The following is a 15,790-nucleotide window of genomic DNA, read 5'->3' as shown; positions in this document are numbered from 1 at the left end:
CGATTTTTGTAGATGGACGAAATGGAAAATCTTCGAATTGAAGCTGAATTAGAAAAACAGCAGCAATTGGTTCGAAATTTGACGAATAACGCCGCTACGAGTGCGAATTTGAACGGTGTAACGCGTGTCGGGGAAAATCGATTTCGATATGCGAGAACTGCGCTTTCGATTTCGACAAAACTGTCTTAGAGAATTCTATTTTTCTATCTCGAACGATACGACAGCGGTCGACATCGAATTCGAAATCGAAATCGAAATAAATTACAGAATAGCCCCCCAGTGGTGTAGCTGATATTGGAGCATTACATAAACTGCACATAGCAGATGTCTTATCCTTTGGGCCTAGATTAACACGGGCCCAGGGGTCCCTCAAACATGGCCTATGAAGGGCCCCCGTGATTCATACATTGTACTGCATTGCCGCGGGCCTGTAATGCTGTTAAGATGCTACCGACTGTAGAAATTAACCAATCTTGGCAGGGAGAGCAAACGCAATTTGCATGGTGCAATTCATGAAAAAGTAGTGCATTGCCAATTTAGGAGACTGAAGACGCCACTCGCGGGATTCTGTCTACACATTCATTAAACTGGAGAATGATGTCATTGTTCATTTTCAATTAATAAATAAAAGCAAAAGTGAAACAAATAACATATTTGAAATATGTAACTTTTGGGATTGGCACATTCAATGTAAGGCCAACTGTGGACCATCAACTCGATTTTTGACATGTACAAGAAAATCAATTATACCAATTATACTCTCAATTCGCCGACTTCACAAAGAATGAAAGAATAATTAGTCACTGCTGCAAAGAGCTAGGAGAAGATTGTTTTTTTAAATAAAAAACTGGGTCCAAAAACTATCATTATTAATGTTATTATATAATGCTATATATTTATGTTACGTTAAAATTGTATGCTTAAAACTTGGCTGTACATTGGATCTCACTACTTTCTTATGGTGTAGCAGTTAAAGAGCGAAGTTAGGCATATTTTCCCACGTTAATGTTTTGTTATGATACTATTTTCACTTCTACAGCCAACAGACGCTTTTTTAATTACCAAGATTCTCACGAGTAGGCAGTTCGTAGTGCCAGCTTGAAACTTATAAATTCTCCCAGGTGCGAGTTGAAAATACTATTTTCACTTCTACAGACAACAGACGCTTTTTTAATTATATATATATTACAATCATGAATCTATTCTATACAGGGTGTTTCTGGAAAGTCTGGCACAAATTAGCAGGCATGTTCCTTGGGTCAAAAGGAGTCCGAAAGGTCCTATGACGTTTTGGGGTAAAGCGCTCCGTTGCGACGTTATGGACTCTCAAAAGTAGGCCGAAAAACAAGGGGATTTTGCAGAATTATAGCAATAGTATTGTGGTTTGGACCCAATTGTTTTCGATTATTGAGCATAAGGCAATGGTCGAAATAAGTTCAAACCTAGTGGAAGACCGTGAACGTGTTAAACGGGCAAAAGCGTTAATCCCTTTGTTTTTATTGATGATTGTAATTAAAGGTAAGGAAAGTAGCTCAGATATCGGTTACTTGTTCGTTCAGATGTACTGGTAACTGACCAGTCTTTTATTCTTTATTTGAATTAGACACATTACTTTTACAATAATTTGAATGAACCCCATTACTTTACAATCCCTTAACCTTTACAATAATTCGAATGAACCCTTTAAACTTTACAATAATTCGAATCGAACCCCTTAAATTTTACAATAATTCGAATCGAACCCCTTAAATTTTACAATAATTCGAATCGAACCCCTTAAATTTTACAATAATTCGAATCGAACCCCTTAAATTTTACAATAAATCGAATCGAACCCATTAATTTTACAATAATTCGAATCGAACCCCTTAAATTTTACAATAATTCGAATCGAACCCCTTAAATTTTACAATAATTCGAATCGAACCCCTTAAATTTTACAATAATTCGAATCGAACCCCTTAAATTTTACAATAATTCGAATCGAACCCCTTAAATTTTACAATAATTCGAATCGAACCCCTTAAATTTTACAATAATTCGAATCGAACCCCTTAAATTTTACAATAAATCGAATCGAACCCATTAATTTTACAATAAATCGAATCGAAACCATTAATTTTACAATAATTTGAATCGAACCCATTACATTTACAATAATTCAAATTGAACCCATTAAATTTACAATAATTCAAATTGAACCCATTACATTTACAATAATTCGAATTTCCCCCCTGCTGTGTTGGTCTAAACATTAGGGTAGTTTTCAACGCCAGAAGTTGTAGGTTTTTTTACAGACGGCTTAAATGTGTGTACCTTAACGTGCTTCATGCCGTACGCGCGCAAGTTTGCTTAAACGTTGATGGTGCCCATTTTGAACAATTTTTGTAGAACAATGTAATTGGGTTTCATTCGAATTATGGTAAAAGTAATGGGGTTCGATTCGAATTATTGTAAAATTAATGGGTTCGATTCGAATTATTGTAAAATCAATGGGTTCGATTCGAATTATTGTAAAATTAATGGGTTCGATTCGAATTATTGTAAAATCAATGGGTTCGATTCGAATTATTGTAAAATTAATGGGTTCGATTCGAATTTTTGTAAAATTAATGTTTTCGATTCGAATTATTGTAAAATTAATGAGTTCGATTCGAATTATTGTAAAATTTAAGGGGTTCGATTCGAATTATTGTAAAATTTAAGGGGTTCGATTCGAATTATTGTAAAATTTAAGGGGTTCGATTCGAATTATTGTAAAATTTAAGGGGTTCGATTCGAATTATTGTAAAATTTAAGGGGTTCGATTCGAATTATTGTAAAATTTAAGGGGTTCGATTCGAATTATTGTAAAATTTCAGGGGTTCGATTCGAATTATTGTAAAATTTCAGGGGTTCGATTCGAATTATTGTAAAATTTAAGGGGTTCGATTCGAATTATTGTAAAATTTAAGGGGTTCGATTCGAATTATTGTAAAATTTAAGGGGTTCGATTCGAATTATTGTAAAATTTAAGGGGTTCGATTCGAATTATTGTAAAATTTCAGGGGTTCGATTCGAATTATTGTAAAATTGCAGGGGTTCGATTCGAATTATTGTAAAATTTCAGGGGTTCGATTCGAATTATTGTAAAATTTAAGGGGTTCGATTCGAATTATTGTAAAATTTCAGGGGTTCGATTCGAATTATTGTAAAATTTCAGGGGTTCGATTCGAATTATTGTAAAATTTAAGGGGTTCGATTCGAATTATTGTAAAATTTAAGGGGTTCGATTCGATTTATTGTAAAATTTAAGGGGTTCGATTCGATTTATTGTAAAATTTAAGGGGTTCGATTCGATTTATTGTAAAATTTAAGGGGTTCGATTCGATTTATTGTAAAATTTAAGGGGTTCGATTCGATTTATTGTAAAATTTAAGGGGTTCGATTCGATTTATTGTAAAATTTAAGGGGTTCGATTCGATTTATTGTAAAAGTAATGTGTGTAATTGAAATAAAGAATAAAAGACTGGTCAGTTACCAGTACATCTGAACGAACAAGTAACCGATATCTGAGCTACTTTCCTTACCTTTAATTACAATCATTAATAAAAACAAAGGGATTAACGCTTTTGGCCGTTTAACACGTTCATTGTCTTCCACTAGGTTTGAAATTATTTCGATCATTGCCTTATGCTCAATAATCGAAAACAATTGGGTCAAAACCACAATAATAGTGCTATAATTCTGCAAAATCTCCTTGATTTTCGGCTTACTTTTGAGAGCCCATAACGTCGCAACGGAGCGCTTTACCCCAAAACGTCATAGGACCTTTCGGTCTCCTTTTGACCCAAGGAACATGCCTGTAAATTTGTGCCAGACTTTCCAGAAACACCCTGTATAACTATGAATATACAGCTATAACATATGCCCCTTCTATCATGTCGATTTGGTTTGGGTGTTACCCTAATGGCTTTGACGGGTTTTGCGTAGCTCTAATAGCCAATCACAAGACAAGAGGAAGTGACGTTTCGAATTTACACACTCCCGGACTCCCCCTCCCTTCTCCCGCTCCTAACACATGACTGATGTCTTCTTTCGCTAAGCCCCGCCCAAACCTTATCGAGAGGTTAGACAGCATAATGCAGCTGTATATGTTGCAATTAATAATACAAACAGTGGAGATACAATTACACAAAATCTTTAAAATGTTGCATAATCATTTGACATAATCTAATGTGATATTTTCAGTAAGTACTATGTTTAAATTACGGATGCTTCTAGTGAAAGCTCTATAAGACACAAATACGTCTTTTCTGAAAAGTTAGTTTCTCAAGAAAACGTTTTAGTTCTACGATTTTTCAACACAACTAATATTTAAACCGAGTAAAAGACATTGGGAACAGCTAGCGTTGGTTAACGAACTGACTACATGTGAAACTGATCATTGAGGGTGCTAGGCGTAAATCTTCTTCTTTTCTCATCTTTACTCTTCTTTTCCCTTCTTTTGATCATGCACGCTAACAAAATCTCCACTGCCACAAAACAGCTATTCGCGATGATTCTAATGTCGGTGATCACTTTTTGTAACAAATCTAATGACCTCTCAAGATAACAAGATGGTTGATATTAAAGCCATACTCCAGTTCTTATTAGCCATTCTATTCTATCGAAAACAAAACGTAATTTGACCTATTTTTATCTAGCGAAAATTATCCTTACTTCAAAAAATACATTACTGATATAATTGTAATATAGTGACACAGACAGAAAATATGAGTGAAGAGCTTATTTCACTGTTAAGTTTAAAAGGAGAATCGTAAAGCTAGTTTCTCGAGAAACCGTTCTAGTTCTATGATTTTTAACACTGAGTATTTGAGTTATTTTTAAAGCCCTCGTAATAACAGAGATTGGGAATAACTATCGTTGGTTAACGAACTGACTACATGATAAACTAGTCATTCAGAGTGCTTGGGTTAATTTTCTTCTTTTCCTTCCCTTTGATCATGCAAGCTGACAAAATCTCCAATGCCACAACGGCGCAAGAGACGACTATACCCTTGAGCCAGAATTCGAAAGGCAGAAAAACGGTGCTGACATTTAACGACTTAACTTTCGGTTCGGGTTTTTTCCATGTAACGAGGTCCAACAGCGCCTTCGATTCAGGCGTCGTCCAGCGATGGAATTGATGTTCCGTGTTAAATAACACGCTGAAATTTGGCTAATTCAATTTCTGAAACTTAATAAGTTTATAATAGCGGAACTAACACTTTTCGAAGAAGTTCCATCTTGGTGGTGTCGTTCGTTTGACTCGAAACCGGTATGTATCTGAATTCCGAGTACGGTGGTTCTTGTTTAACGTGAACCGATTCGGAGTAAAACCATTTGTTTTTTGTTTTTATAGTTTCCATGTTTGATATAAAGTCGATTTCTTTTACGTGAAAGGCGCCTCGTTCTTCGTTTAATAATTCCACAATACAAATTATTTTACTAGAAATTGGTATCACTCCCTTAACCCCTTCAGGCAAGCGGTTTTCCAGTACCTGTGCAATAAGCGAACATTGAAAAAAAAAAAGAATAAAAAGAAAACCTAATCCAGATAAAACTTACCCATTTCCGATAATAAGCGTGTTCAATTGATTTGCTAACGACATATCCTTGAAGCTTCAGTCTTGTGGCATCTTTAGCAAAAATATCCATAAACTTATCCAGGGTTTTGTAGTTTATTTCAGAAAATTGACCTCGCATGGTGGCGCCAACAAACGCAAGGATCACTGTAGACGCTAATAACCAAACTGCCAGAATTATTTCTTCAAAGGGTTTACCTTGTTTTTTCCTTGGATAAGCTGAAAAATATTGTAAAGTGAGTGTACAAAATGGTTTTCGAATTTCGATAATCCGAATCCGTAGAGTTTGTTTCTGCTGATTTAAGTTCAGAGTCAGTGGTATTAGAATTCATAACACACAATGAAAGAACAAAAGCTTAAAATAAATATTGACACAATCACCTTTTGTCGCCAAAATAAGCAAGCCGCCATTGTGGTTTAACGGTTTATAACAGATTTATATAATTCGGTGGTTGTTATTTGAATTTTTTTTTTAAATGACTGGTAATGAAGAAAATTCATTACATGTAAGAGGGAAGAATGAGAGACAACTGATTGAAATGCTGTTGCAAATCAACTATATTGATATTTGTAGCTTAATGGCTTTAATAGTAGGGGACCCTAAAAGGTTTTTCAGTTCGAAGAACTTTTTTTGTTTTAATTTTGAGTTTGATGTGGAGATGCATAGTTTTTATTATAAATACTAAAAATTTACCTTCAGAGAATAATGTTGACATCAAATTCCAGATATTGTCGAAAGAATTACTGAAAATTTTCGAGAAAACATTTGGTCTTCTTTGCTTTGAATATAAGTGGACAGATTTTCTGAGCAACAAACAACATGAAATGATGAAAATGGAAATCACGAAGAGAAATACGGTCTACAATGAAATTAAATAGTGTAGCGGAATATTTCTCTCATTGCTCGAATAATTGAAATATTAGTTATCCAATTTCATAAGCTTACATTGCCATCCATTTCTAAAAGTTGAGATACTTTTTTTATTTCCTGTTCTGGTTTCGAAGAAGCTGTGACGATCTTTTCAAAATGGATATAACTCGGGTAAATCATCGCTGAAAATTCTTTGTAATGGTAACGCGCATCTTTCATCATCCAATACATATCCATGATCTGAAATTTATTTTAGCTATACATTATAACGTAGACCGAAACACGTACGAGATTTAATTATATCTAATTTTGAAAGAAAAGTTCGGGTAAGGTAACATTATACCTTGAAAGAACGGAAAAATATTAAAAAAAAAATAAATTTTCTCATCACAAAATAATTAGCATTTAATTAGTCTTAGAAACGAGGACTACTGTGCCGCCATTGGGTTTTTGGCGTCTGTTAAAACTAACCTTTTACTCTTACGGGAATGTCTGAATTCTCACAGGCTGAAAGAGGTAAGGCTAAAAGTAGGGATAAGAGGTTCGGGCTAGCAGACGCAACTAAAGGCCTGGTCACACACTCACACTTCAACGCGCGCTTCGTCGTGCAAACCGGTTTGTATCGGGAGGCCCAAGCGTGTAGACGGGACGACGGATAGTCGTGCAAACCGCCAAGCTCGGCTTGAGTAACCAAAGAATTAGTACGTGCAAACTCGGCTTGCACATGGGCTTGCACGGTAAAGAGTGTGCATATGGACAGTATCAACTGTACTTTGTTACACTGTACAAGTTGTATCTTCAGCAGGAACGGAAATAAGCAAACACAGTGATCAATTGCCATTAATTTTCGCATCGAATAATATTACTGGAGTGGGAGTGAAAATAGCTTTCGTTAATATTGCTCCATGGTGGCAGATTTGTATCACCGTAGCAGTGTTGTAGCAATATTATCGTCGGTTTTTCCTTTTGCCGAAGTGGAGGACTATTGCGCAAATGCTCAAATATGTCTGATATACGCAATTTATCAAAACAATTTATAGCAGACTTTATAGAATTATACCAATCATTGCCATGTCTTTGGAAAATAAAATCAAAAGAATATTCGGACCGCAATAAGAAACATGCAGCATACCTTACAATGGTCAACAAATTAAAGGAGGTACGTAATACATAAGTAATGGGAATTGTGGTTTCAAATAATGATTATGGCATTATGTTGTTCAAAACGGTGACTATGATTGAATGCACTTATGAAAGGTGGAGGCTGACGCTGACAGGGACGCAGTAATCAGGAAAATAAATTCACTGCGTAGTTCTTACCGCAAAGAAAAGAAGAAGGTTTTGGAGTCGCAAAAGTCAGGAGCTGGCGCGGATGAAGTACATGTACCCACGCTGTGGTATTACTCGTTATTCAACTTTTTGGACGACCAAGAAATAGCTCGACCTTCAGTGTCAAACTTTGAAGAATCCCTTTCACATGTAAGAGAAGGAACAGGGTTGTGTTGTTTGCACCCAGTATTTATTTTCGTAATGTCATTGTTACATTGTTTAATTGGTTATGTTACAAATCGAATTTTGCCAGGGAACACTTCCTTCATTGTTAACATACAATAAGAACTGTTCTCTGTTCTGCTTGGCATCATTAGCAATCGCTCTATAGTGTCCTCTCTGAAGGTCAGTAAGATTGTCATCAGTGGTCCGTAAACCTAATGATAGTGACCCTCGAATAGTGTCTTCCTTATCTGTGCTCCCAGCCGGCATGTAGCTTGTTGAATTATGTCTTATTAGAAAGTTATGAAGCACACAACATGCCATAACAGCAACGTCTATATTTTCAAGTTGTAATTTAATGCTAGTATGAAACAGACGAAATCGAGCAGCTAATATACCAAAAGCATTTTCGACGACACGCCTTGCTCTTGATAGGCGATAGTTATATATTGTACGTTCATTTGTAATCTCTCTTTGATTATAGGGTTTCAAAAAGTTAGGGGTTAAAGCAAATGCTTCGTCGCCTATGAACACATAATTGAGTATTTTATTCGAGTTATTTAGCTGTTCTGGGTCCGGAATGTGTAACGAGTTCGCTTTCAATTTTCTGTGGAATATTGTCTGCTCAATTACACCTCCATCCGAGATTCTGCCATTTACACCAAATTCTGCTATGATGAACTCGTAGTTTGCATTAACCACTGCCATCAACACCATACTATGGAACCCTTTATAGTTATAAAAGTATGAACCGCTTTGCGGTGGTGGTATAATTTTAACGTGTTTGCCATCTACGGCACCCAGGCAATGGGGAAAATTCCACTTTCTTTCAAAGTCGTGCGCTATTTGCTTCCATTCTTCCTGTGATGTTGGTACCTAAAATGAAATTAAAATGTTTCAGGATGAGAACTCCATTGAGTCAGTGGTATCGCCTCAAGACCAGGAATATCGGCCGCCATCACAATCCTCTAATAACAGCAGTTGCACAACGGATCCGTCACCGCAAGACCTGGACTTGTTACCCCCTACTCCAAGTAGCGAATGTGCATCAGCACCACCCAGACGCGTAAATAATAACAAAAGGGGTCGAGAGATTGACAATGTTATAGCTACGGTTGGTAAAAAGCTGTCAGAAGCAAGAACCGAGGACCAGCATGACGTGTTTGGACGCAATGTGGCACATAAGCTTCGAAACATGCCCAAGGAACAACGTATATTTGCTGAAAAGTTAATTAACGACGCTTTGTTCGAAGGAGACCTAGGAACCCTGTCGCGGAATTGTTGCATTCACATTCCAACTACCAATACTACGCCATTACAAATCCCTACTCAGCCAATCTTCGTGAACGCTATACCGTCGAACATGGATATCCATGCAACACCCTCCCAAGACACCCATACCACAACCGCGACTACTATGAATAGCATTGAAACTTATGTTGCTGCTCATGCAACTATTGGTGATTATGTGACTAATTACCACCCAGAACAATAATTGGATTACTATGTTGCACACAAGGCCTATGTAATAAATAAAGATTTAACAAACTTAAAACGTTGTTTTACCTTCATGTATTGCTTTCGGAAAACCATAAAGATGGCTCGACATGTGTCCGGGATAATAGCAGATAACGACTGATGGGAAATCGCGGTAGAAAATCGTAGATCTCGGTATGATCTTCCAGTAGCTAGAAAGCGTAAAGTACTGCTCAATCTTTCATGCGGAGATATGGCTTCGCGCATCACAGTATCTTGGCGTTGTATTTTAGGTGTCACCAAACGAAGTAATTTAGTATATGCGTTGACATCCATTCTGAGATAACTACGCCAGTCATCAGGATCTTCTCTTAAATCGTTCATTAAATGTATATGTGAATGTCTTTTTCGACGTAGCAGCCATGTTTTACACCATTTACTTCGTGGGCGTTTCTGGCTCTTGCGTTTCAATAATAAAGAATAGAGAAAACCATATAATAAGAACATATCACTAGGGCACATTTTGCGATCATGGACGTTATGGCACCTCTGCAACAGAAAAGCCAATAATGACGTTTGCACAAACATTAGCATCGTGTGGACGCAAGAAGGGTGTTTCAGTTGTATTGCGCAAATTATACATATGTCAGGGTCGCTGTCGTTTGGCCGCGGTGCAAACCGAGTTTGCACGAACAAATTCTTCAGCAGTGCAATGTTTACGCAAATCGCGCTAATCGATTTGCACAAGCCAACGTCATTCCGTCCACACGCTCGGGTTTCCCGACACAACTAGGTTTGTTCAAGGACGTTTGCGGTTAAAAATGAGCGTGTGACCAAGACGAGAGTAGAGCGTGCAAACTAGCACTCGCGCATGCGTAAGCAACGCACTTCCGAAGGGTTAGCACGTGCAATCTCTTTGTGTACAACAAAGCTGGTGTCTGTAGACGGGGGCCAAGCCGTGTGCTCCGTCGATTTGCACATGTTTTTATGCCGTTTGCACAAGCTTTATTACTATCGTTTGGACGTTGGAGGTGTGTTCCGTGTTTCTGCACAATCTGTACCGTTAAGGCAAATCGCTATCGTGTGACCGGGCCTTAAAGCAATAACGTCACAGTAGTCCTCTTTTTTGACTAATTAAATAGTAATTATTTTGTAATAATTTTTTATACTTTTCGGTTTAAGCTTAGAAAAAGTCGCATTTTATTTTTTAAGGTATGTTACCAAAAAGGAATTTACTATAAGAAGACCTAAGTAGCGCGATTTTACGCTTCTAGTGGACAAGTAAGCCCCGCCCCTTTCATGTCCTTCATTGCTCTGCGCTATTGGATCCCGTTTGGATAGGTCATACAGACGCAAATGACGTATTCCGACTAGATAAGAAACCTCGAGAAAAATAAACAAAAAATGGAGGCTGCCAGCGGTGCTGAAACTGTTCGGAATGGTTTTTAATTGCCATTAACAAGTTAGTTAAAGGTTTCGAACCTAACTTAATGGATTTTGAGTACGTGTCTCTACGTGAAAATCGTTCGTTCTATAATTGTTTCTAAATCGAATCAAGTGTACTATACTTATGATTTCGTGGGTTCCAAAAACCAAACCAAGGCTTAACGAGAAGGTAAAAGAGTGGAAAACATTATTAAGTCCCGCCTCCGTTTCCAGCCTCCCCCCACCCATGAGGGGGGATTGTCGACTATCATGCGCCAACAGGACGCCTTTTTAGGCCTTCTTATAATAAATTCCTTCTTGATGTTACCTAAACTTTTCGTCTAAACTTTTGGAACTAAAATTTTAAATCTACACTTCTCATGAGATTTTTAACGTACATTAGCCCAAAACGTGTAAGATATGCTGGGCGTTTCGCAAAGTCTTATGACGAAATTTCTGAAAATAAAATGCAATATTTTTATAAAAGTAGTTAAACATCGTGCTGGATAAATTGACCGCCGATATCAGTAATGTTAGAGAATAACCACCGTTGGAAAGAATTGGAAATCAACGAATGTAGCGAAAAATGGCAAAACTTATTGTAGGGTTGAGATCCCATTTTTTGAAAACACATATTTTTTAAGGTGATGTAGGTTCCATCATTTAATGGCTTTGAGTCTTCATCTTTATTAAAGTATTTGTAGGCATATATCAATTACATTCTTGCTATTACTGATAAATCAATGCAGTTCTACTCAAAATTTGAAGCAAATTCTTTGCATTTATTTACGTTTGTTAGTAGCACTAAGCAGACTCGGTGCAATTAAATATTCTTACCAGCTAATAATCAAATAGTAAGTCTCGCTACTGGTAACGTGCTAATAATACTGTCTCAAAAGTTTAACTTTCAGGAAGTATAATTTCCTATATTTCACCGCCGAAGTTTTCAGACCGAGAGAGAGCAATTCTTGGGCAGTTTTTGTGCGAGTGTTGCACGCGAGTTTCCAGTGGCGGATGAAAACGAGTGCTCTAGTCACGTGCAGTCAGTGAATATCGATATTATACGTGCTAACTGCTCTAGCGTACTCGGGCCATAGTGACGTAGTAAATGGATATGCTCATATCGATAATCAACCTGCCACCACGAGAATTATCCGCGTCGCTTCTAAGTTTTCAGGTACATTGCCAAGCAAATTTTATTTTGAACTAAAGAGCTGAAAAGGATTTTATCCTACCCATTCATACACCTATAAACGTACAATATTGAAACCAAAACACACACGTCGTTAACTCGGACAGTGTTAATAGCTAAAGCATTTGTCTTTAAATCCTAGTTGTATATAATGACAGGTGTATTTTACTTTTTGGTTATGTAATCAAATATCTCGTTTCTTCCACCCCAAGCTTCTTCAATTCCGTTCTGAAATATTTAGATTTAAAAAACCCAAATGAATACATTAGAATTCGCATGCCGAGCTTAAAGTTTCGCTAATGTAGGAAAAGGGGTGTCTGCTATATATGACATAAAATAAATGACAAACATTCCTTTGGGAAATTTGTTTTACGTGAAGTAATAAATGGCTTATGAAATACTTACTCTGTAGGTGAACACTGTCATTAATGACCCATTAAAAACCTCATTTCTAGTATAGAAAAAAATAATGTTATGTTTTTAAATTTAAAATGAGTACTGCTTATGCAAGTTAATCATTTTTAATGGAATAACGGCTGAAGAGAGATCACGGTTCGAACAGTGGCGGGTTTAACGGTAAGCGGACTAAGAGGCCGCTTGGGGCCCCGGGATGCCATAGGGCCCCGAATTGAGCAGAATTAATTTTCTTCCATTAACATTTTTTTTTAAAGTAAAAAATGGGAGAGACTAATAGTTTTTAATGGAAATAAATGACGAATATTTTCCCTTTCAGTATTATCATATGGACATCATCTCTCTCTAAGGGCCCAAGATTCTATGTTACGGTTGAAATGTATGTATGTCCGATTTGGTCAGCCATCCGTCTCATCTCAAGTGGTATAATAATTATATAGCCTAAACAGAGGCCGAGCGCATTCGCTGCAGAGTAACCCGGCATTGAACATTTTTCCCTCCTTCAAAGATTTCTCACGAAAGCTCTTCGTGATTTTTACTAAGCTGGGGGGTTCTGGAAATTCTCTTACTTATTTTTTCCCCTCAGTCCTTCCTCTCTCGCCTCCCCGCCTGTTTTAGTTTGATTCCCAACCGCTTGGGAGCGTTATCTCAGAGCTCGCGTCTAGACCACGACCGGCTTAGGATATCGGTCGTGGCTGATTTTGAAAATTATTTTTCTCTCCCGCGAATTTCACAAAAAATTCGGAAGAAGCCCCTATACAAAATCTACGTCACATCTAGCAGAACTAAATGTTTTTGCTAATAGATGCGCTTGGGCCCTTAGAGAGATGATGTCCTTATGGTATTATACCAAGAAGGGATTTATATAAGAAGACCTAAGTCGCGAGATTTTACGCTTCTACTCTTACGCCGGTGTCAGTGGACAAGTAAGCCCCACCCCTTTCATGCCCGTCATTGCTCTGCGCTTTCCCTTTGGATCCCATGGGGATAGGTTATACGGACGCGAATGATTCCGACTAGAGAAAAAGCAAACCTCGAGTAAAGAAAACAGAAAAAGGAGGCTGCCCGCGGTGCTGAAACCAAAGAGGAGAGAGAGGGAGATAGAAACGCGCTTTATAAAATCCGCCGAAAAATGGGAAAATAGGGGGGTAGTAAAAACATTTTTCGGTACGCTTAGTTTTAGGACGCACATCCTTTGCGCATGGGGGATTGACCTCCTCGCCTTATCTCTGTCATCCCCTACGTCAAGTATGCGCGAGAAAGCTGCGCTCAGGCGCCGCGGCGTACCGTATATTTAACCCCGTTTTCACCACCCATGGATCACGGCTGCCTATACCGATTCTCTATCCGTCTTTCTCTCCTCTTTGCTGAAACTTTACGACGGTTGCTTTTAATTACCATGAACAAGTTAGTTAAAGGTTTTGAACATACATAACTGGATGGATTTTGAATATGTGTCTTTACGTGAAAATCGTTCGTTCTGTAATTGTTTCTAAATCGAATCAAGTGTACCTATGATTTCGGGAGTTAAAAAAGCCAAACCAAGGCTTAACGAAAGGTAAAAGAAATAGATGGTGGAAAACATATAGCGTTTTTCTTTGCGGTAAAAACGAGCTGCTCCGAGACGGAGGCGCGTCTTACAATGCCCCAGTCGCTCACTCCCGGTTTCCTCCCGGATTGATCCCAATCGCTCCGAGTCTAGAGACGGAGCGCCTGAAGACGTCACAAAACCGCTCTGAAAAAACTTTTGTCTTTCATTCGTAGCAACTACATTCGGTCCTCCGAGCTAGAGCGATGACGTAACACGTAAATTTGGAGCGATCTCGGAGCGCTCTCAGAAGACCCAAAAAACGATATAAGATAAAATAATAAGTCCCGGCTCGTTTTCCACCCCCACCCATTAAGGGGGGATTGTCGACTTTCACCGCGCACCGGACGCTATTTTAGGCCTTCTTATATAAATTCCTTCTTACAACTATACTATTTAATTTTAATATCTTGAGTTTGGGGGCCCCAAAATGGTTACCGCTTGGGGCCTCCACTTGACTTAAGCCGCCACTGGGTTCGAAAGTTACCGTGTTAAAGTTTTAATTCAAATAAGCACTTTTATGAACTACATGAAGTAGAAGTACTCATTTTGAAAAATAATTTTAAAAAAATTATCAGCACCTATCGTTGGTGTAATTGACACAATAAAGTAGGACGTTTTCGAAAACCTAAAGCGTGGAAAGCATTACGTATTATCATAGATAAGTTATTATTATTTGTCTTTAACTTACCAAAGTATGTAGTGCACTTTTAATCATTTCGAATTAATTTTGACTTGAAAACCGCTCTAAACTAAAATAATAGTAAAATTCTACACTTAAAGTCTGTTAACAATAATTTAGAAACAAATCCGGTTCAGTCAATTTATTGAATTTAATACCAACTTGATTAGATCAGACTAATTGTTAGGATTGTCTACTAGATCTATGTCTACAAATTGGAGAAAATTAATTCTTAACTCCTAGAAACTATCAGTTTCAGTGCAGTTTTTCTGAAATCACCCATTCTACAGATAATTCTCGAATCCGTTTTCACAGTGAACGTTGCGCACTCAATATGCCGCGAAAAGCTCTGACAGTCTCATTTATTTCTAGAACGCGTATTGAGCCATAAGTAACGTAACAATATTAAGTTTGATAAAGAAATACAGTAAAGAAAAGTCCTTTTTCCCAATAAAACTTCCATTTCCATTGTCAAAACATTCGTAGAAGTGACCAATTACGAAGTAGAGACAACAGTTATAAACACCAATGAGTAAGATGGCTTTAGAGCTGCGATGTCCAATTCGTATTTACGCAAAGTCCCTCATAAGATGGGCTGTTGGGAAGTAACCTTGCTTAAGCCTGGTTTTCACTGGCTCAAAACGCAGGAAAAAAAACGCTTTCCGCGCCGTTTTTCAGAGGTAACTTGCCGCGAATCTTCGCGTTTTCTGGGCGGCAAGCACGGAATTGTTTATCGTTATTTATATGATAGAAATGAACGTTTTTACAAAGATAATAAATTCTAAGAAAATCGATAGGTTGCTATTGGTGAATTGTCAACCGAATTCGTAAGCCTAGGTCTCCACGAGCTCGCACTCTTTCATATTACAAGTTTTAGTGAAAACGTTTTGTCGCCGTTTTTTTCAGGAATTTTCTGCAAAATTTTGCGGATTTTTTTTTTTTTGCTGTTCCGTGAAATTTTCGGCAGTGAAAACCAGGCTTTAAGTGATACAGCAGTATTGGAAAGGTTATATTGAAAGGGTCATACTTACTGTTATTATGATAC

The 15,790-nt window shown here is 37.5% G+C and overlaps 2 protein-coding genes and 1 long non-coding RNA gene across 7 annotated transcripts; 2 read left to right on the top strand and 1 right to left on the bottom strand.

Annotated features, from left to right (window-relative positions):
- Positions 1–4,933: 4,933 nt before the first annotated feature.
- On the bottom strand, positions 4,934–15,169 carry LOC149709190 (uncharacterized). Of its 4 annotated transcripts, XM_089864573.1 has the most exons (10): positions 14,755–15,169; positions 14,645–14,691; positions 12,467–12,512; positions 12,231–12,289; positions 11,268–11,325; positions 6,553–6,717; positions 6,301–6,466; positions 5,590–5,825; positions 5,248–5,522; positions 4,934–5,189 (listed from the first exon to the last, which is right to left on the bottom strand). In XM_089864573.1, the coding sequence occupies exons 1-10, from the start codon at positions 14,779–14,781 to the stop codon at positions 4,934–4,936; spliced, it is 1,335 nt and encodes a 444-aa protein (XP_089720699.1). In that variant the 5' UTR covers positions 14,782–15,169. The 4 variants fall into 4 exon arrangements, with proteins under 4 accessions (XP_089720699.1, XP_089720702.1, XP_089720701.1 ...); XM_089864576.1 differs by lacking the exons at positions 12,231–12,289; positions 14,755–15,169 and having other exon boundaries at positions 14,645–14,663; XM_089864575.1 differs by lacking the exons at positions 11,268–11,325; positions 12,231–12,289; positions 12,467–12,512; positions 14,645–14,691; positions 14,755–15,169 and adding an exon at positions 10,614–11,239.
- On the top strand, positions 5,140–6,579 carry LOC149709192 (uncharacterized). Its single transcript, XR_016381324.1, has 3 exons — positions 5,140–5,299; positions 5,384–5,842; positions 6,333–6,579. It is a non-coding gene; the product is annotated as an uncharacterized LOC149709192 (long non-coding RNA).
- LOC149709191 (uncharacterized) lies at positions 7,045–9,523 on the top strand. 2 transcript variants are annotated; one of them, XM_089864577.1, is made up of 4 exons: positions 7,045–7,214; positions 7,283–7,636; positions 7,735–7,956; positions 8,870–9,523. In XM_089864577.1, the coding sequence occupies exons 2-4, from the start codon at positions 7,481–7,483 to the stop codon at positions 9,461–9,463; spliced, it is 972 nt and encodes a 323-aa protein (XP_089720703.1). In that variant the 5' UTR covers positions 7,045–7,214; positions 7,283–7,480; the 3' UTR covers positions 9,464–9,523. The 2 variants fall into 2 exon arrangements, with proteins under 2 accessions (XP_089720703.1, XP_089720704.1); XM_089864578.1 differs by having other exon boundaries at positions 7,280–7,636.
- Positions 15,170–15,790: the final 621 nt, after the last annotated feature.

The sequence above is a fragment of the Phalangium opilio genome, unplaced genomic scaffold (genome assembly GCF_054372755.1).
Source record: "Phalangium opilio isolate 3A_F unplaced genomic scaffold, DU_Popi_V2 ptg000013l_1, whole genome shotgun sequence".
NCBI lineage: Eukaryota > Metazoa > Arthropoda > Arachnida > Opiliones > Phalangiidae > Phalangium > Phalangium opilio.
The sequence above is the reverse complement of the archived record's forward strand: the minus strand, read 5'-3'. Positions and strand labels throughout refer to the sequence as shown.